The sequence below is a fragment of the Xiphias gladius genome, chromosome 6, assembly GCF_016859285.1.
Source record: "Xiphias gladius isolate SHS-SW01 ecotype Sanya breed wild chromosome 6, ASM1685928v1, whole genome shotgun sequence".
NCBI lineage: Eukaryota > Metazoa > Chordata > Actinopteri > Istiophoriformes > Xiphiidae > Xiphias > Xiphias gladius.
Window position 1 is genome coordinate 14,039,937 of NC_053405.1, and position 22,863 is coordinate 14,062,799.

Consider the following 22,863-nt stretch of genomic DNA (forward strand, 5'->3'; position numbering starts at 1 on the left):
CATCAAGGACATTTACAACAAATTTACACAACATCCAAACATCATAACATTCTTACATACAGGTCCCCAGACACACACACACCTACCTGTGCGGACCACTACAGCCTTGACCAGTTCGCCTGTGTAGAAGCGGGTCTGGATGACGTTGGTGCCACAGAAGAGTGTGTGTCTCTTATGGTCCTCTGTGTTGTAGGCACTGTCAGCCTCCTCCCCCCTCCCCCCTGGCACTGGGTTTGGGAGGTTTGTCTTTGTCACGGGAACGCTCTCACCTGATGGAGAGCAGACTGATACTAGGACTGGCTTCTGGCAGGTGTACTAGGAAAGCACTTTGCTTTTTGAAGTCTCTTGTGGGTAGTTGTCAAGTTTATTTACAAATATATCAAATACTCCAACACTTTCTTTCCAAAGAAAGAAAGTGTTGGAGTATCAGACTTAAATTATCAGACTTAAATTTTTTAAATTCTCCTCTAACCTGTGAGCATGCTTTCATTGACGATGCAGGTGCCGCTGACCAACACAGCGTCACATGGCATGATGGTCCCGTTGCTGGGGATGACCATCACATCACCGGGCACCAGATCAGTAGACAAAATTTCTTCGATATCTGCCAGGAAGGAGGGTCCGATGGAGGAGTGGAGAAGGTAAATACACACAGGTAGAGAGCAATGTGGGTAATAAAATACAAGAAAGAAAATTATGAGGATAAAGGTGAAAAGTGTGTAAATGAGCCAAGAGTAGCAGATGGTGGATTTGGGGGGTAGGGGGGAGGGGAGAAAGGAGATATTTCGTGTCAGAGCCCCAGGGTCTAGTTCAGCACATATCTCATTACTCACGCCCCTCTAGGCAGCAGGGAGAAAAGCGGAGGCATCACAAGCAGGGACCAGCGCAATAAATGGATGCATGAACAAAAACATAAGTGGTGTACCAACCTCCAAAGCTTGGTGTCTGACTGATTCTAAATACCAGTTACATTTTCTCCTTTGCCCAACTCATGAGATTAACTTTAATTGGCTACAGCTGATAAGACACCTAATGAAACTGTCAATGCTTGTGCATCACCTCTGCAGACACTAGCACCCATTTTAAAAGGCATGTAGTCGTAAAAAAGTATGTGCAGAACCATTAAACAGTGCTTTTAAATGTATACGCTTGCAACACCCACTCTCTCCCATACACACTCTCTATGCAAGTCTGCAGTGTCCCACACTAGCAGCCATCTGGAGGACAGCCAGAGCAGTGTGACTGTGTAATTGAGTCTGGCCCAGTGCAAATGCAGAAAAATGTCTACTGTCAGTTTTGGTTTGGAAAGCACTCTTCAGAAAAGCTGGAAACTGAATAGAATAATACATGGTGTGAGCTAGTATTTGAATGACTCTACAGAGGCAATTTGCAAAAAAGAGACACAAAAACAGAAAAATTAACAAACCATTGTTGGCTCGGCATACAGACACACGGACAATACTGTGAGCTGCCACCATATCGTGAAGCATGACGTATTGCTGGAGGAAAAAAAAAAAAACAAAAAACAAAGAAAACATGGATGAAAAACTTGACATTCTTGATTCCCATGACCACCTGTGTAACTGCAAGGGTGTTTTCGTCTGAGTTTGCAAGCTATGAAGCCAGGGGCAGCAGACCGTGTGCAGATGAGCCTTTATGCTAGCTTGAAAACCCTGGATTAGACATGAGTGGGGCAGCGAGTGTGTCTGACATGGCTCAGCCCTGGGCTCACCCTGGTGCTGTAACGTTACAAAATTTACTGCACCAGAGCAGTTAAGTTAGTGTGAAGTTACAGCAGTGTAATATGCATATAATTTGTAATATAATATGCATTCCTTTGAGTCTGTTTGGTACTTGATGTACTGTTTCATATAGCAGTCACACTTTTGTGGAGGCCAATCTAAGATAAAACCAAGCAGTGAGATATATGTCATGTTTATGTGATATAAGAAACATGACACGTACCGTATTCGGTAAAATAATACGACTAGCTACATGCTGTCTTATCCTAGTTTTAAAGGCTGTTTTACTGACATTTAGACTATGAAACCTCTTGTGTATGAAGTTGACATTTTGGCCTATTGGTACAAAAGGAAAGATCACGGGATCACAAAGAATATTTGGATTTGTCCTCTGGAAAACAGGCTATCAATTCTCAAGAGCTTGTGATGCCATAAATGTGCCTTAACAATTTAATAAAATCTGCAAAAAAATGTTTCCGAAAATCTAAATTGCAACCACATTCAACATAACCCAGGCACAAATTGTGAAGTATGACAGGTTAATTGCTGAACTCTCATTTCTCTTACATTTCACTTTAACCCAGTCCTGCCATGGCTCTGGATTAATAAAGAGTCTCTGCAATTTGTGGAGCTCACCTTTTTGATGGTGTACAGAGAGGTAGCTATGGATATGACCGACATGAAAACAATGGCCACAGCGTAGTAGTAATACTCATCGGCACTCCACAGGATCACACTGAAGAGCTGGAAGATGTAGAAAGGGTTGAGGACCTGTAGGGATGACAGAGGGAAAGATTAGTGAGGTATATGCAGAGGAGAGAGCATGAAGACAAAACTACAATGAGGTTAAAATCAGAGATGGCCACTTGAGGGCATAACCAGCATGCTATCAGGACAGTGAGAAGAAAAATCTGCTAAATATAAGTCATCAAGTTCCCGCATGCTTTAGCAGAGTTTAAGGTGAAATAACACATATAAATTACTTTACTTGGCTTGATATATGTCCCTTGGGTCATATTACCTAGTTGTTTGAATGTGAGTTGTGACCCAAAAGACTGTGGTCTGCAAGGGGCACTAGTGTAGTATTTACTGTCAAACAGCTCTCCGACTGAAGAAATACAGTAAGTAGATATCTCAAATTATTTCCTTTAAGAAGTATACACAGAACTGGAAAGGGCTCCATATCTGCTTGCTGGAAAAGAGTTAAAGTCAAATCAAATGTAAGGGAAACTTGGTAAAAAGAGTAACAATAAGGACAAAGTCTCAGCACAGAGTACAGACACCTAAGACACCCTTAAACAGATTAAGTAGATGAGTAGCTGTTTGCATTGCTAATATAGATCCTGTTGGTAGTTCAAGTGACTAATGCCCTGAAGAAATAACAACAGGCAAACATTTATCTGTCTTCCTTGAGGCATTTCCACAGGACACAATGTTGGTTTTACATGTTTGCTTTTGCAGGAACAGAAACAATGACATGAGTATTGGACCATTACGCACCCTGCTAGCAATCCCTGAAAGAGAAAAATCTTTTGACCAACATGATTTTTGTTTTGGCTTTTTTACTTAAAAAAAATTAATAAACAATTACTCGATGATCAAAATTGTAGCGATAATTGACTAATAATTTCAGCTCTTTTTGGCAATACAGACAAAACATGCAAAAGTAACAACAAATTTCCAAAAGGTATCAATCACTCCTGTGAAATAAACAAAGGACACGTACAATTATATTGTGTCCTTCACATATAATCATTATTAATTTCAAAGCTAGTTCAGAATTGTAGCACACAATCAGAGATGCACTATTCATGAAGTTCTGACAGTTGCAGGAAGACATGTCTGTTGTTCATAAATTCAATGTGCCACACACCAAATAACCTCATTATATTTAGCATAAAACCCCATTAATTGTGCCAATATCCATGCAAAAAACTATGAGTTGAGCACACAAGTTGACGCTGCGTTTTTCACGTAAGGAAAATTAAACCTCTGAGTTAAAGAAAATGCTGCCTATGTTAATGCAAACTGGGCCCTACCTCTTTGATAAGCAGCTTGAAAACAGAAGGCACTTTCACTGCAATTTCATTCACTCCGAAGAACAGTCTCCTGAAATGTGGTGAAAAACACATTCATGAATCAAGTGTTGTGAATCGAAATATCATATTTAAACACATAAACTCACATAATGTACACATAGTATGTAGCAGAGATACACAACAATGTACCATTAAAATCTACGAGTATGCAGGCTTTCATTCTAAACAATAGTACCAAAAGATTTAACTGATTAGTTTCTCCACTTTTGTTGAAGGGGTATTATTTAGTGAAATCATCTGGGCTCTGTACACTCTAAATTGTCATTTCAACATGTCCGCACTGACTTCCCCTGGCCACTCCTGAGGAATCCCTGCATCGACTTCTGACTTGACAAAATCAAACACAATGTGTCAGGGCAAAGCTTATTATCTCCAGCCACTGTAACTTACACAACAGAATAATCTGACCAACAGGCATGGACACCCTCCTCCTGTCTGGCTGCCTAAGGTTGTGTGACCCATCCTTCATACAGATAAGATGTTACCTGTACTCCTGCTGGTTCCTGGTCAGTCCTGCACTGTGCTCAGAGTGGAGGGTGGAGCAGTTGATCTGCAGATCCTCCAGGCCGCTGTAGGGGGAATGTAGGTCAAAGCATGAGACAAAGTCGAAACTTTTAATTACACATAACAGTGCCAGCAATGCAAGTCTAGCTGTTAGTACAGCTGCAAGTGCTTGTTTTGCTCATTTTACCTCTCTATCATTTTAGCTTTTGTTATCCTTACTGCTGTGTATTACCGTAAACATACTGCCAGATAAAACCCGTAGCCATTTTAGCTCACTGTAAGGGAAGAAACTTCTGCAGTGGAAGTGCCTGAAAACTGTTATAAACATAGCCAATAAAATTTCTGTAGATAATCAAAGGATGCTTACATTAAAACTTCAAAGTTCTGCACCTCGTCATTCCAATAATACTTCGTGCTATGGAAGGTAAAATAGCGAATCTGAGGGAAACAGGAAAGGGAGGGGCAGTAGAAAGAGTCAAAGACTTTTATTAGACTTTTATTTGATGCATGTCAGCATTATTGCCATGCTGTCCAAAAAAGTCAAAGCACAATTAAAAGGAAAACTGATATGAAAAGCAGTTTGACAAAGTCCACCATATAAAATTCCCCTTCAATAAAGTCAATGTAAAATGTATTTGTATAGTTGAGTTTATTATTTGGGTAATTTAATGAATGTGGTCAATGGAGAGTACCCACAAGAACAGCAAGGCAAATGAGTGCATTTGTCCTTGTGTCTTAAGACATAAATGTGGATATAAAACATAGAAAACCCTTCTATCAACTTTGGAAACCAAATACCGATAGATGGTTCTCATCACTGGCGTGTTAAGTGTGTCTGTGTAAATACAATATATTGCGGAGACGAGTGCCTACCTGTTTGGGCTGGTAGTCGGCAAATCTTCTGATGAGCTCCTGAGCGGGGCTGCCATCGGAGGGGTGAGGGGTGTGTCCGTTGGCCAGAGGAGTGGAGGCAGGGGAGGAAAAGGGGCAGGAAGGAGAGGAAGGAGAGCAGGGGGAGGTGGTCTGGGTCTCCAGGCTGTGGAAGGGGTTGCTCCCCGGGGCCAGCATCACTCGCACCCTGGCTAGGAACCAGCGTCGGAACTCATCCTAGTCAAACAAATACACGAATAAAGTTAAACTACTGAATTTTTGAGGACATTAACCCCATAACCCCCCTCCATTACCGACTAACCTTAACACTTAAGGGCAACACACATCAGCTGTTTTATATCTTTATATTATTATGTAATCTTTATGATCTTATAATCTCTTTATAATGTTATAGGCTGTGGTTTATCAATTGGGAGACATGTTTTTAAATGATTTCTCTCTACAATACTGTAGGGAAAAGTTCAAATTTTAAAGCAGTTAGTTGGTGTTTTATCGTTGTGATGGCGGTTATGTGTGTTTTGTCAAAGGGCAGAAGTGTGAAATGTTGTAATGTGTGTAAAGAGTTTGTCGTGTTGGCTAACTAATACCTGCAATAAGCTGCAGTATTTCTTTCTGATTGCAGATACCTCTGTATTTGGCCAGTACTTGTGCCCGAAAAAAAAAAAAAAGAACCCTTTACTTCAAAGATCTAAATTTGTGGGTCACCCCTATACTGTATGTTGACGCAGCCTGACGTGCTTGATGTTCGTCATGAGCATCAACTGAAAAAGTGAGCAAAACGTTTAGATTGAAAGAGGTTCCTAATGCTTCAACGCTCATGAGGGCATTTAAAATTCAATCAACACCTACAATCAGATACATACACAGGGTCAAGGATAAGTACATACACATGCTCCCAAACATGAGACCAACGCAGAGAGAATGGAATGTAGACACACATGGACAAACATATACACATATGATCACACTGTTGGACACATGGCAGGTTTTCTGTGCATTCCTGCTTGTGTGACTTTCTGTAGGAATCAGTCTCAATGTATTTATTGTGCTGCAACAGTACATTAGTTGTATTCACTCACAGCTTTAGAAGCGCATGAGCTTGAGCTTTACATTTTCTGCATATACCCATTTGTCAAGTTGTGCCAGACAGCATTTGGACATGACTCTCCTGCAATTAACTGGTTTGAAAAAAGAATCATGGGATTGTTTTTTTAAAACCACAAACGTGGAGGATCTGTGTCAAATGGCAACTGTATCAATTCATTTGACTTTTTAAATGTAAAACTAACACAAAAATGGCTTTTTGCTTGAAGATGTCTGATTGTGTACTTTAAAGATTACTGAAACAGGCCTGCAAATTAAGTTATATATAATGCAAGTTAAGTGCACCATCTAGTGTGTGCCTACATCAGGCAAAAGCTTAAACTTTTTGTCTTTTATTCTAGCCACAATGGACGGTAAATCTCCTTAATTCATCACCTTTGTTCACTACTTTACCATCCACTTATTTTTCTGGGCTTTCAGTTGTTCAACAGTAGATGTGGCGACAACTACTTTCCAAGAAACAATTCAAATAGTTTGAATATAAATATAAAACATCACAGCTTAGCTTTCGACAAGGGCTGCAACTAAATTATTTTCAGTATTGATTAATTTACCAATTATTTTCTTGATTGTTTAGTTTGTAAAAGTGTTACAAACTGAGAAAAAATGCCATTTACAATGACTCTAAGCCCACACTGATTTCTTTCATTTGTTTTGTCTGACCAACAGACCAAAACCTTACGATATTCAATTTACTATCATATTTGACAAAGAAAAGCAGCAAATCCCAACAAGCTGAAACCAGACAATACTTTGCTATTTGTGACTGAAAATGATTAACAGAGTAGTTGCAGATTAATTTTCTGCTGATCAACCAATCATTGCAACTCTACTTGCTACCTACCGTGGAGCGCAGCAACACCACTTCAGCATCACGGGCTGTGGTACGGGTGCAGGTGGATTTGACGCACCACTCTGGCATCCAGTAGAGCACCAGGAGGAGGAAGCCCCCTGTACACAGCACCGCAAGGCCCACCAGGGCCAGCCGCCAACGACATAGACGGTAGCCCTGCAGCTCCTAAAGGGTGTAAGAAGAAAACATTATGCAGTCTGAAAAGTCAGAAAGCAAGAATTCCCGCGTTGGCAATTATGTAAAATGAAAAAGAGGAGTACCATTTCCTCCTCTTCCCCCTTGTTGAGGACCTTCAAGTCTTCCTTCTCCATGCTGCAGAACAGTTAGCCAAGCCCAGGCCCCTTCCTTAGTCACTGCAAACACAACAGACGAAAAATGTCAGGATGAATAGTGTGAAAAAACATTTCAGCTCCAAAACAGCCTATCAAAACAGTGGCTCGACACCAGAGGGTCAGACATCCCGGGCAGGGTCACAAGATGCTTTCTAGGAATATAATGCAAAAGAGTACTGTGTGGGTTCACCACATTTGTCTAAGCTTCCAACATTATAAAATTATATTAAAAGCCTGAAAAGGGGAAACCCAGATAATCACTCACTTTTTTTATTTCCTTTATTTCTGTGGTTGCAAAATCATGTATTCACTCCGCATGACTTTATTGTTGGGGTTTATAAACTGAAAAGGATTGGGAACCATTACTGAGCAGGCAGTTACCATTTAATCTGGTATCAAAATGTAGTGGTACAGTGATGGTGCAGAGCCAAAGCAGCAATTTGGGTTGCACTGGTTACCCTCCCAATCTGATTAGCCAGTCTTGGTCCCAATCCAACACATCATTCGCTGTTTAACACTGAAATGCCTGAAATGCACTACTGCATTATTTTAAACAAACAAAGCACCTTCTCTGAAATTGGAGCATAGTGCTCAGAGCAGGACAGGTAGTATTTGTTTTCACCTCAGGTTCATACTCATCATTACTATATTAAAAGACTTTTTTTGCAAATAACCAAATAGACTAAACATAGTTCTTGACTATGGAGAAGAGCAAAATAGATTTCGTAATGATTTGGGTAACATAGTAGTGAAACTGCTATGGAGAGGCAGCGAAAGTAGGACACTGTGATAGACTTGGAAACAAAATGTGTGAAAATAAGTGTGAAATGGTTGTCATGATTTCCAAACATCATGGACTGATCTGATATGCTCCAGTGGTATCATGATTCAATATATCTTCAGCACAGCAAAAATGAGAACTGCTTTACAACTTCTCTTAGAATACTATTGTCAATTCATTACAACATTTAAATAAAAAAGTACAATATTTCGGAGAATGATTTGTGAGTCTTGCCTCATTCATTTGGAGTGGTTTATCAGCAGCATAGACTATATAAGAATATAATATGTACAATAACAATCAGATGTGGTGAAGAAACCAAGAGGGATTAAATCAGCTCAACAACCAGAGTTGTACATTGTACATTGCGCTGCAATGCAATTCACTAGCATTGACTTGCTAGGCTTTAGGCATTAGACATTAAAGTTTTTTTAGTTTTGCCTATTCATGTGAATAACAAGCTGACAATTTTTATCATACACAAAAAATGTTCAAGGGCTGTGAGACAAGTGGATGCATTGCAAAATGTTTGATAGCACACGAGGAACAACATGAGGGGGCTTCATTATGTTTTTCTTAACTCTGGTGAAATCTTTTGAGCCCAGTATGAACTCTTCAACTGTCAGTGGGAAAAGAGCATTAATGAAGGAAGACATAACTCTCTGTGGATACAAAGTACAGGAAAGTTATCAGAGGTCAGTAGTTCACTGGAGTAAATGGACATGCTCCAACTAGAAGAATGCACAGCCCTTCTCAGACAGTTGCTTGACCTCAAACACCTAAGATTATCTCTTAAGAGGGTCAACTGAGTCATCAGATGTGTTTGTTACCCAATATCAAGCTCGCCCCACTTTCCTCCTCTCAGTTGTCCCCTAGGACTAGCCAGCTGCCAAGGAAGGCACACTGTCACTTTGTGTGAGTGTGTATCTGAATACTCCACTGATATTGACAGAGAAGGGCATTTGGGTCAAAAACAAAAAGGCCCTTAGAAATGTTAGTTCGGCTGCAGGGAATTTGTCTGAGGCTAAAAGCAAAACAAAGCTCCAGCAGCTTACTTTGCCATTTTTTGGCTTATGCAATGCATTGAGTTACAGAGAAAACAGCGAAGTTGACTGTGTGTGAAGAGTCAAACTGTGAGTAGGCAGTATAAAAAAAAAAAAAAGACATTAATTAGGCTACTGACTTCAAGGTAAGGAGTTGGTAATCAATCAGTTGATCAGGTACACTCAGGATTTTACTGGGGCTTCTGGGGGAAACTGGTGACATCCCATCCTGTCCTGCTAAGATGCCAACTCAGCATTTGGGGGATAAGGGCATAGGGCGAAACATTGGTGGTGGAGCTTTATCCCGTAAATTCCAATCATGCTACAAAAGACATGTAGGAAGTAACAAATTAGAGATGGAAATCAATGTCTGGCTTCTTTGTTTACATGTTGGATTTGCTTGAATCCACATCCAGCTAAAGACAGGGTAAGACTAGCCGCTGCATGTCTGTGTTTTGTATCAGTACAGCTTGGCATGTCAGCATACACTCTGCACTACTGTTGCACATCATACCATGAGTCCTGTTGAGTTCAGGTAACATCACATACTACCTGAGAAATGCAGCTGAAAAGTACTGGAGGACTTATCAGTATCTCCTACGCCATCCACAAAACAACACGAACAGAGACACATTAGAACTAAGGGGGGCTAATTTTTAATGAAAAAGAATAGGATGGCAGACAGATGGAGGGTAAGGAGAAGAAGAGCCATACAAACAGAGTGCAGGCTTTCTTTTAAAAAAAACAAAACGCATAGCTTGCACAGGGTAGTGTCCTTGCCAAAATACATTACATTAGGTAATCTGTAAATAGTAAAAATAAACTAATGATACAAATAATGTGCAAAGCTTTCAGATGTTAAACATTACACATGCCATTCAATGACACAGTCATTCAATGATTGAACTACAAGCTGCTAAGGTTAATTCAAAATGGCATACATAAACAAAACACACATTTCTAATCTGGAACTCACATCCTCTTGCACATTCACTTTAGACTAATGAGTGCCACACTTGGCACACACACCCACTGTTTGCTAGAATGCTATGCAGGTTAGCATATATTGGTGTCAAAGTTGACTTAAGTTAAACTTTGGCCACAAAACTGGACACAAAAATCAAGTCAGTGAATGCCATTTTCCCCTCATGCAATTGTTCAGGAGAGTGCAGCCACAATCTCCATTTAAAGCAATGAGTGTCTACTGTGCAGTGACGTGAATGTCTTTGGTATGAAAGCCCATTTAGTCAGACGGTAATTCAGAGATACCTTTGACAGAGCATGTTCTTTCATCAATATCGAGTTGCATTAAAAAAAACAAAACAAAACAAAAACCACATAAAGTGACAAGCAGAGGGGGAGTTAGAGCCCTCTGACCCCAGGGAGGAGTGTTGGCATGGTGTGACAGGGCACTGTGCCCATAGGGCTACCCTGATAGTGCCCCCACCACCCTAAAAACACCCACTGATCCTGAATTACTGCCCCCCACACTCCGATCTTATCTGCCAGCTGCACCCGGCTGGACTTTTTCTCTGGCATACAGCGGGATATTTTGCTTAGGACCAAGCCCTTCCTAGTATTTTACAATAGCAGCCCCCTGGCCGGCGCTAGGCAGTGGGTGCAGTGTAACAAGAACATTCCCTCCCCAGTCTCTGCAATGACTGGAAATGCCGACAACAGGGAATCATGGATACACTTTTTCTCAAAATTGCTGCTGTTATGATGACTCAGAGATAATATACCAAATAACAAATGAACCTAAAAAGAAAAAAGTATCAAGCTTATGTGGATTTTGAAATTAGAAATTGTTACATAGTGTGTTATGCTGGAACCATCTGCTCAGATAACAGCAGGGTGTAACCTCAGAAAACATAAAAGCTTCCACAATTACAGACTCCAAACAGACATGAGGCCAAAGTTAAAGCTTGGTGGCTGACATGTTAACCTTGTTTATGGCTCAAGTACCAATATGTTACATGTTAACTGGGGTTGGAGACAAATTAAGTTATATCTTTCATTCAGTTAAACTCTTGCAAAAGCAAGAATGGGGACTGTCACAAAATCAGTATGTATGAATAGTATATAAAAATAGTAAGAAATCATGTTAAGATAGCATACACCAGATTGAAAATAAAACAAAGAACTGATCACTTGATGGTGTTGTTGGATAAAGTGGCATACACAAGAAAACTACAGACAGGAGACAAATGAAAGGAAAAACTTGAATATATAAGTGGAGAAATGTAAAAAATGCAGATGCTTCCACACAGGTGCACTGCATGGTACAATTAGGCAATGTACATTCAATCATGCTCTGTTGCATGTGTAAAAATGCTGAAGAGGCCCAGTTGATTCTGATTTCATATCAAGATGGCAAGAGGAAAAGATCTAAGTGACTTTGACAGAGGGTTCATTGTTGTGACGCGGATGGCAGGAGCTTCACTTCAAAGGACTGCTCTACTGGCTGGTGTTTCAATAGGAACAGTGACTAAAGTGACATCTGCATTTAGATCTATGGGAAAGACATCAGTAAATAGAAACTGTGGTTGACAGCGCATATTTCACAACCGTGTCACACAAACCAACAAAAAGACACTGGTGAAACATAACCTCCTTTGCAAAGGTAACAATACAAATTTTCTAAACTGAAACTCACAGCCTCTTGCATATTCCCCTTAGACTAAAGAACACCCACAACCCCAATAAACGTTGACCTTAATAAAGCCATTCAAAATGCAGTGGAGAGACCTCAATGTGTTTTATGTGGGTAGGTGCTCAGTAATGTGAGCTTAAAAATGAACGAATTGGACATACATCTCCAAACGAACCATTCTCAGCAAACTTTTGTGACAGTGGAAAAGAAATTCAGTCATATGTTTGTTTGTGTAGCCTTTGAATTGTTGTTATCATGTGTCTAGCGTGTTGCTAGCTAACATTACTTGACAGCGCTAGCCGCTGCTGACCGCTGACGTTACAATGCGTTTTTGTAAGTTTGGGTCCCGGGGAGACACCAAATGTCTCAGTGGGTCTTGAGCTGAAAAAGTTTGGGAACCCCTGCCATAGAGGGAAGGGTCACTGCAAATCAATACAAAGTTGTTCTGAGTGATCATCTTTATCCTATGTTGAAACATTTCTATCCTGATGGGAGTTGTCTCTTCCAGGATGACAATGCCCCCATCCATAGGGTACGAGGGGTCATTAAATGGCCTAATGAGCATGAAAATGATGTGAATCATATGCTTTGGCCTTCAAAGTCACCAGATCTCAATCCATTTTAACAAAAAATTGAGATTTTTGGATTGATGCGTTAGACAGCGCTCTCCACCGCCATCAACAAAACACCAAATGAGGGAATATATTTTGGAAGAATGGTGTTCATCCCTCCAGTAGAGTTCCGGAGTCTTGTAGAATCAATGCCAAGGTGCATTGAAGCTGTTCTGGCAACTGTTGGTGGCCCAACATTTTACTAAGACACTTTATGTTGGTTATTCCTTTAATCTGTCAACCATCTGTTTATCAATATATATAACCAAAATGATCTAGAGTAAACCCATGTCCAATAAATAGCACAAGTTTGTGCACAAGTACAAGTAGGTGTTACAGAATTTACTGTACAGTGCAGTCAGCTAGAGGGGATTTACAGTCTGGGTGAGTGTCTGGCCATATGAAGGATTTCTGTGGACAATGTGGCTGAAGATGGTGATCTGGCTACAAAGGACATCAAAACTACCAAATCACTTCAATGTCCATGAACAGTTTTGGGAAAAAACATAATTAGCTGACTCTCAGTCAGAGCCCAAAGCAGAGACTTAGACATTGGAGAAGCTTCTGGGCAGTTTCATTGGTGTCTCAATGAGTCACACTGAATCTGTTGCACATTCACATTTCAATGATCTGTGCAATTCAGTCAGTAAGAAACATCTAAGCTGCATATCCTTGGCAGTCCACAAGCATTAATCAGATATAAGTTTCTAGTTACCTTGAGAGCCAGGGACACGATGCCCCAGGCGGTCCTCCTCCCCGTAGTTAGCTTGCTCTCTCACCACACCAACCTGGAACCCTGGTGGGGAAAAAATAAATAAATAAATAAATAAAAATTAAACAAGCAATTGCAAACAGTGCACATTACAAAGCTTTCCAAAAGGTTCTTTCAGGTCTTTCCAATAAATAGACTATGATAAACTGGAGGTTAACTGGGAGAGACAGATTTTCATCTTTCATTCAACAAGATAATGGAAATTCACTACAAACTTCTCTACGAAAGACCAACGATTACTAACTGATGAAAATGAGCTTAATTTAACTGACCCAGGAAACCAAATTTGGACCCCTGTCAATAATTTCATTTGGTCTGGTTGCCCCTGCTGAGAACAACATTGTGGAATTTTTAAACAGTTGAGAAACTAAACAGAAATGAGTGAACTGTCTGAAGTGTCAAGTCCAACAATAAACTGTCAGCATCATGGAACAAGAGAGTACAAATAGGGAGACCATGTCCACATTAACGATAATTTTAGGACAAAATTTCATGGACACACTAGAGGGTAAGTGAAATCCTATCATCCGAAGTTCAGATTTACAACTTCCTGTTCCCACCAGATTCTGTGAACTTCTGTTGTCACTAATTCTGTCCTGCACTGACCCTGCTCTTTTTACGCTTTGTTCCCAGTAATTATTTCCCCCAGTGACTAATGAACCTGGGTACTGTAGGTGACAACATGACATTGCCTTGAGAAAATAATCAAAATGGCACCAGCATATGAAAGAACTGTCAGGTGATTCCTCCTGACTCCTATCCACTCCTGAGGCTTGGTATTCCCATCCCATACCAATGCTGATGTCATAATGTAATAAAACAACCCCTTTTCCCACCAGAAACAGTAACTAAACAAAAACAACAGATAAATTATGTGTCCTGTTATAAATAGGAAGATAACAGGAGAAACCGGTGTTCTTGCTGGAGTAAAGAGGACCATATTTGAGGCCTCTAGGAGTCAGCATGACTTCAGAGATATTAATAGATTCCTCAAGCCCAGCCTAAAGCCACATTGTTGTCTCGCATTTGATTAGTCTGCTATTGTAGCAATGCTGGCTTGGGAAAAAACACAAAACAAAGATGAATTATGAGGCAGCTGTTTATTTTTTTTTCCAAACAAGTTTAAACATGACAATCATCAGTGTTCCTGGAAAGAAACTAACATGCTAAAAAATAATCCACTGAGTATATGTAGGGCTGGGGAGTGACAATTTATATCATTAGAAAATAGAAAAACGTCTGTCGTTTCAAATAATGGTCTATCATTCATTTTGTTGGGTTGCAAATCACACTGTTTACGGCAATATTTTTAGTCATTTGGACGACATTTTGCGTTCTTCCACATGACACAGATGCAGGCTGGGGATTTGTATGAAGGCAACTAAAACAAACATGGAGGAGAGTGAACGTGATACAGAACAGGGTAATTCCAGGAATGTTGCATGGATTTTGTATGGGTATGAAAAGTCTGACACGGACCAGAAAAACGTTCTTTGCAAATTCTGCCGCAGACCAGTCCCCAAAACAGACTCAAACACGACTAACCTCTCTCTAACAGAGAGAATCTACACATGAGCGCCACAAAAGTACAGTTGAGTGTTCAAAACAAACCCCAGAATCAGATGCTGCAAGACACCATAGGGCAAAGAATCACAAAGATGGAAGGAGATAACGGCTGATGCTGCTACTTACATCTGCAAAGACATGGCCCCAACTTAAACAGTCAGGAAATGGGGTTTCGTGAGCTGGTGCTAACACTCGACTCAAGGTACACGAAACAATCTGAAATGTAATGTAATATGAAGGCCTCTCAATGTGGTCATTTCATATAAACTATATATTCACTGAATTTTCAGAAGATGCACTATACCGTGATATGTATCGTCATCTGGATATAAAATTACCTATATTGGGATATTAGATTTTGGTCATATTGCACAGCCCTAAGTATGTTTGTATCCGTATAAATAAATAAATAAATAAAAATAAATAATAATAATTAAAAAAAAAAAAAAAAAATTATATATATATATATATATATATAAATTATATATATATATATATATATATATAAAATCATAGTCACTGATTAATTTTCTATTTATCAACTCATTGACTGACTGATTACTCAACTTGGTTTCAGTTGCATGTGGGACTTAATTCAAAATGTAATGTAACAGTATGAGGATGAACTGAGTATCTCATAATATCTTTCTTTGCTAAATATCATTTTTACAATGTTAAGATCACTTTTGAGTGAGGCTGAGCCATAAAACACTTGTATATTGGTTTTACATGAACATGAGTAAAGCAAAAGTATACAAATAAATAACTTGGTGATATCTAAGACTAGACATGTTCCCCTTTCCCTTTCTGTCCTGTTCTTCAACACGCAGACAAAAAGGAAAAAGTGAACAATGAGCCATGACCTAATGACAGATGTCTATAATTCATGGAAGCATTTGGAGGAAAAAGTGTTTTGTCGCCATCATGTTCTGCACTCAATGTGCTTTCTTTATCACTTCCCCTCCTACTCATGGGGTATTATAGCCAAGCTTTGTTCCCCATCATGAACCAATCAAGCTGTTTATCACTGTGGCCACTGGCCTTACTATAAAAGTCTATGACCACCTGCCCTTCCTCTGCTGAAGGAACAACTAAAAACTCTTCCTCAGCCAGCTTTAAGAGCCCACCACCACTGACAACATAATTAACTGAACAATTCTCTTTTAACAACTTTACCAAGGAGAAAACATGCGTATAAATAACATCTTATTTCATTCATGCATACAGAGCAGATGTAGTATGGCAGCTAGCACAGAACCACTTCCAGTTTCATCATTAGCTTGGAGATGTTTTTGGTTTTTTAAACATAAAAAGCTAATGGGGCAAGATACATTAAGTGAAGAGTTTAATTCTTCTCAAACTTCAAGCTCAGTTCAAGCTGATTAAAATATGAATCACCTGGTCACCTATTGATGCTGCAAACATCCACCACTCACAGCCATTATCCAAAACATTGACCTCAAATATATCACAGAAACTCATACTGTATGTTTTCAGATGACATATGCTGGCTTTACATCACAACCAAGTGAGAAGAGCTGTTGACATCACAGCCAAATATGATCTATGTAAGGAAAGTTAACCTGCATAAGATCAGGGGGTGGAGGAGGAAAAAGAGCTCTACGGGGACTGTATGTGGGTTCCAATCCTGTCAAAAACCTATGAGAAGAAAATGAAGGGAAAGGGCTGGGAAAAAAAATAATCCTACTGATCAAAAGTGTGCTGAGTTTTAAGTCACACCACATGCTCTTGGATTAACAGTGGCAGTGCTTGACAGTCTATGAAAAACTGCTGACTCCACTGTGCAAGAGATTAAAACACATTTTTTATTTTGTAGAGCGGCTTATTGGTACATAATAACCCTGCGTGAGAAATAATATTTCTACATAGATGTAACAGGCTATTGAATTATTCAAAGTTCCTTTATTTCATAAGCAAAATTAAGTTGTAAATGTCATATACACCGATCAACCACAACATTAAAACCACCTGCCTAATATTGTGTAGGTCCCCCTCGTGCCACCAAAACAGATCTTACCCGTCGAGGCATGGACTTCACAAGACCTCTAATGGTGTCCTCTCATATCTGGCACCAAGACACTAGCAGCAGATTCTTTAAGTCCTTTAAACTGCAAAGCAGGGCCTCCATGAATTGTACTTGTTTTTCCAGCACATCCCACAGATGCTCTACCAGATTGAGATCTGGGAAATTCGGAGGTCAAGTCAACAACTCTTTGTCATGTTCCTCAAACCATTTCTGAAGAATTTTCTGCAGTGTAGCAGGGTGCATTATCCTGCTGAAAGAAGCCACTGCCACCAGGAAATACCGTTGCCTTGAAGAGGTGTACTTGGTCTGCAACAGTGGTTAGGTAGATGGTATGTCTCAAAGTAACATCCACATGAATGCCAGGACCCATGGTTTCCCAGCAGAACATTGCCCAGAGCATCACACTGCCTCTGCCAGCTTGCCTTCTTCCCATAGTACATCCTGGGGCCATCTATTCCCCAGGTAAATGACACACATGCACTCGGCCTTGCACATGATGTAGATGGAAACATGATTCATCAAACCACCACTCACTTGCCCATTTTAGGTGCTTTCAGCAGTTATACAGGGCTTAGCATGGTTACTCTGATTGGTATGCAGCTACGTAGCCCAATATGGTCCAAGCTGCAATGCACTGTGTTCTGACACCTGGACCACTTTCAGTAGGTACTGACCACTGCATACCGGGAACACCTCACAAGATCTGCTGTTTTTTAGATGTTCTAGCCCAGCCGTCGCTATTTGGCCTACTGTCAAAGTTGCTCAGATCCTTACGCTTGCCCATTTTATCTGCTTTCAACACATCAACTTCAGCAAATTACTGTTAAAAATTGCTGCCTAATAGACCCCCCCCCCCCGGACAGGTGCCATCGTAACAAGATAATAAATGTTATTCACTTCAACTGTCAATGGTTTTAAAGTTGTGGTTGATCTGTAAAAAGTCTCTGTATTAGGGTACACCAAGATGAATCATACATGATGTAAATCAGTTTAAATATTACAATCTTACAATTCCCATTTGAGAACTAAGTGAAGGAAATAAATATAACTCAGTGTCTTCACTGTGCAATTTCAATCAAACACACCCCTGAGACAATTTATGTTCTCGTCTAGCCCCACACAGACTTGAGATGCAGTCAGACAGGGAGTAATTTTTGTGCTGTGAGTGCCTGGCAAATGTTACAGTGATATCATATTACAAACTAATAGAGCAAATGGAAATCTTTCAAGTCTTCCACCCTCTCAAAAGCACACTTTTGAGGTTTTTTCTGGCACATCAGAGTTTCATATGTCCACAGAGCATAAGAGTGACATTTTTTGCAGCTGCTTCTTGCTACACAGCATCTCATCCAGTTTAGAATCACAAACCAGTGTGCAACTCAGGATACAACAAGTGTGAGATTGTGTCACTGTTGTAATGCCAGATGATTAGTGTTGTCAACAGCTACTGTACTGTGGTCATCTGTTTGGCAGCTTTACCAGCTGTGTGAAAGGCATGAAAAATGGCTGCTTTAATAGCATCTAATCTCTTGAGCTGCTCCATGATCATCATCAGGATAAGCATTTTAAGAAGAGGCCTATCCAGAGTTCTGTCGGGAGCATTCTGTTTAAGACTGCCTCTGACAGCAATTTAACTTGTTGAATCATCTGAAAAGCTGCTGATAAGGTCAGCAAGAGACCGCAGGGTGGGACACACCACAAAAACTACAAATGATGATCTGCCATACATGTCCCAACAGCACCTGACAAATTAAAGTCAGCATCCTTAAGTCGTAAAAGGAATGCGGTCAAGACATTAAAGACCGCAGACTGCATGCAAGTTTGTATTGGATTAAAACGGGCTGGTAAAAGTAAAATAAAGTAAAATATTAAAATCAAGTCTAAAGTGAAGAAGTACTTGAATTGTTGGGTCTAATACTATAATTCAAAATTAGAAAAGGAATTTCGATCAGCGATGAACTCAGTCCATCTGCACTGCTCACTATATTAATATAACTGCAGAACTCAGCTCACAGGTTTTCATTACTCTGTTCAATTTCACAGTTGTTTCTATTTTCATAGAACGTGTTCTTGCTTCTACTGATGCAGGCCGCTGGTTTGTTCTGGTCTTGTTGGAAGCAAACCACTATACCAGCACTAGAAAGATCTGTTTCTCTACCACACTGCACTCAGGCTCCAGCACCAATGAGTACTGGGCTGCGGAGAGGACTTTTACCATGTCAAGATATTTCTCCTCTCCACTCTGAATCAACACTGGCAGGCCTTCTATCACAGCTTGCTGCTTTAAAACTCACCTGTGAAAAGTCTTAAGGTACTGGCTCAAAGGCCTGAGGAATATTGGCGCCTCACTTCTTAAAACTGAGACTGAACCTCTTCCAAATGTCCAGTTTGGACAAGACATTAAGCTCTCTCCCAGAGAAGAGGGAGTTCAAAGGTGAATAGGGCAAGTCCTAGAATCTGTATGAACACAGATTTGTAACATGGATTAAGCAAATTAAAATTGTCTCCCAATGATACTCACACGATGCCAGAAAGTAGATGTTGTCTTTTTTTTTAAAAACAATTATGAAACTCATCCAGTAGTTCCCCAAGTCTTATTTTCTAACTTAGTCCTAACTAAGGTAAGGTTTTGTTTCTACAAGTGCATCAAGGCTCAAAACACATAGTTGCATCTCATGTTTAGTTTTTTTTTGTAAACAAATCAGTTAATATATACACACACACACACACACACACACACACACACACACACACACACACACACACACACACACACACAACTACACTGATCTCCTAGTCTCCACGTTGAAAACTAACAAATCAAATAATAATTTAAACTGAAGTTTAAGCTGCTCACAGTTCATAGTTTAAATAAACAGTGAACCTTTTGAAAGGCACTAGTCAGTGCAAATTTATATTCAGTGGACAGTATACTTATACACAAACTGTTAACAGTGAGGACATGTATACTTACCAATTAGCCATCTCATTGACTGCTGTGCATGTACAGTTTGAGAATGTTGTTAAATGATTTTTTAAATAAATAAATAAATAAATAAATAAATAAACACACACTCCTCTTCCCCCACTATTAATGATGAATACATCAAGAATGTATCATGGAAATATTTTACTCAGGCTGTGGTTCAGTTCGTACTCCTCCCTTTCTTTTGTAATATTAGCTTCAAATTAACATAGAAAGGACTACATATCACCTCCAAAAACCTATATAGTGTGGTCAAAGGCTGCACAGGTTGTGTGTGAGTAGAAGGCTTGTGTTCATATGGACTGAATGAACAACAAAACATTGCGTGTGTGTGTGTGCGCGTGTGTGTGTATATATCATTCATCTCAACTCAAAGGTCACATTCTCATCAAAGCTATACAAAGTAATTATCTCCTAAGCCTCACTGTGGCACCACAGAAGACCCATGTGCTGGCCAACCCACTCTCTCTGTTAATATATAAACAGAAAAGAGAATAGACAATGACTAAGTTTCTCCTGAGCTGCTCTGTACAATTAGTATTTGAGCTACACAAATATACTTGAACTTGATCAGGATATTTTTAAATTTATCCGTGTTGGCTATATAAAGCCCCCAATCCCTTTCCAATCCTCTGTTTACTGAAACCTTTTGTGGTCTGGGTATGCCAGCCATTCCATGGCACAAATAAATAAATAGCAGCTCGCAGTCTCAATTAACAATATCCACACTTTCAGCGTGCAGCCACAAGCAATGCAAGCATAGCCACTCTGGCTCAAGGCTCTTTACCATCTAAGTGAAAATTAATCTCTACAAATGTATCTAAATCAACTACAAATATAATACATACATAATTATTCAAAAAGCATTAATTCCTTTTGCTGTGACAAATGTCATTCATGTCAACCGTTGCATAAAGTTGAAAGGAAATGACCTTTGTATAATTAAGGTGTGACAAAATCTACAAAATCTACATCATGAAGACAAAGTTATATATACACCCAACAAATCTGCGACAGGGTAGTGATAAAGTACCAGTTATGCTGAAAAAAAATTTCAAGGCACTAAATGTCAATCTGAGTACAGTACAGCCAAAGATAACAAAGTGGAAAGGTAAACTGGAATATGGCACACCTATAAATCCCTCAAAAAGAGGCCTGGGGCACCTCTAAAGGAGCTATAGGAATGAGCTACTGTGAAGGATCAGAGACACTGTGCAAATACAACAACTGTTACCCTGGTGCTTCACCGATCACAGCTTTAGTTTCAGTTATAGATTCATTGTCTATGAGACAGCCACAGTTGAAAATAACTCACATGGCATCAAGACATTTGCTTGCCAGAAGGCTTTTGGGAGACCTGGAAATAAAGTGTAGTGGGAATTTCAGAATCAGGAACTCAATCAAATTGAGAATTTGTGGCAGGACTTGAAAATTACTGTTCACTCATGGTCCTCATGCGATTTGATAGAGCCTGAGGTGTCTTGCAAAGAAGAAAAGGAAGTTTCGAGTCCACTGCAAAACCTCTACACAAGCCAAAAGATGCCTCTACTAATTACTGCAATCAATTAATTTGTGTTTTATATGTAAATATAAAAGATGGTATATTTTTGTTATCTGCTGGCCAAATATACAATTGCTGTGTGATGGAAAAATACACTATAACCATCTCTTTGCCAACGGCTAAGAGGACCTTCAAGCTTGCTCTCTATGGAAAGACTAACATTTGCATTACAGGGAAAATCCAAAGGCTTTGAATAGATGTGGGGACCATTCATGGATTTCCTGAAAGAGAGTCCAATGGAGGACTTCTCCATACAAGAATCTTCTTTATCTTAAAGTATTAAGTTGTGATGTAAGTATGTTTGAACAAATTCTACACCATCAGTTTTCTTTAATCTTGTATCTGTTCATTTCACTAGTCATCCGTTAAATATATCTTATCTTTGTTTCTCTTAAATGCAACTTTACTTTATGTATACATAAATGTACGTGTGCGCACATATATGTGCATATATACTAAGCATGTTTTTGTCTCTTTTTTTCCTACTTGATTATGATTTGTATGTTTTACATGTATTCAAAACAGAATTAAAAAAAATTGTAGAGATTTGTTGACTGATTGGACACATCACAACAACTTTTGGTGTTTGACAAATTCTTGTTTACACTTCGCTGGCTAGTTTTGGCTTCTGTATGCATTCATGCTGCTGTGTACCACAGCGCATAATAGACAGTGTATGTTGTCTAATCGTGGACAATCTAAATGGGCCATGTGAGTTTCATACGATTTTATTTTGAGTTTGGAGTGAGATATGTCAATATACTTCAGTCACTGGTTGCTAAACAAAATGCTGTTTTACTTTTGACATCTCTTAAACATATCTAGCATATAACATAGTTTTTGTGTACCTTCAGAAACAATCATATTATTTTAATAAATACGATATTAAACATCATGACATCTACTGTGACTGAATGTTGTAGAACATTCAATAATAATAATAATACAGTCTAGCAGAGGTTGGAAGTGTTTTTGAAGGCACAAGTCTTTCTGCGTGACAGAGAACTTTACTAAATTATTTTAATTGCATGTTTTCTTCTACTGAAGTTCTGGCAGCTGAGTTAAATAGGTGTAAGATGAAAACCAGCATGTCCCGAGCTATAAATGATTTCATTAAGCCGCCTAGCCCGGAAACCAGATCAGTGTGGCAGGTGCTTATATGGAATGAGGCTGTTAGAAAGGAAGTGTGTTGACCAACGGTTTGAAGCCTCTACAGTAGTACCTTTTGATTGTAATGAAATGACCACCAATACTGTATATAGAGTAGCTCCAATCACTGGTAGCAGTCCAGCCCAACAAAAGAAAACTACTTTATTAG

The 22,863-nt window shown here is 39.5% G+C and overlaps 1 protein-coding gene across 2 annotated transcripts in view; it reads right to left on the reverse strand.

Moving 5' to 3' along the window:
* atp13a3 (ATPase 13A3) overlaps positions 1-22,863 on the reverse strand; it is a 43,185-nt gene that overhangs the window by 19,484 nt on the left and 838 nt on the right. For both annotated transcript variants that reach the window (XM_040128065.1, XM_040128066.1), the window contains exons 2-12: positions 13,329-13,409; positions 7,454-7,546; positions 7,185-7,358; positions 5,219-5,452; positions 4,713-4,783; positions 4,327-4,410; positions 3,782-3,851; positions 2,379-2,513; positions 1,427-1,499; positions 473-604; positions 87-269 (exon numbers count right to left, since the gene is read on the reverse strand). In XM_040128065.1, coding sequence (XP_039983999.1) covers positions 87-269; positions 473-604; positions 1,427-1,499; positions 2,379-2,513; positions 3,782-3,851; positions 4,327-4,410; positions 4,713-4,783; positions 5,219-5,452; positions 7,185-7,358; positions 7,454-7,504 — 1,207 coding nt within the window. In that variant the 5' untranslated portion in view covers positions 7,505-7,546; positions 13,329-13,409. The remainder of the gene's footprint in view (positions 1-86; positions 270-472; positions 605-1,426; positions 1,500-2,378; positions 2,514-3,781; positions 3,852-4,326; positions 4,411-4,712; positions 4,784-5,218; positions 5,453-7,184; positions 7,359-7,453; positions 7,547-13,328; positions 13,410-22,863) is intronic.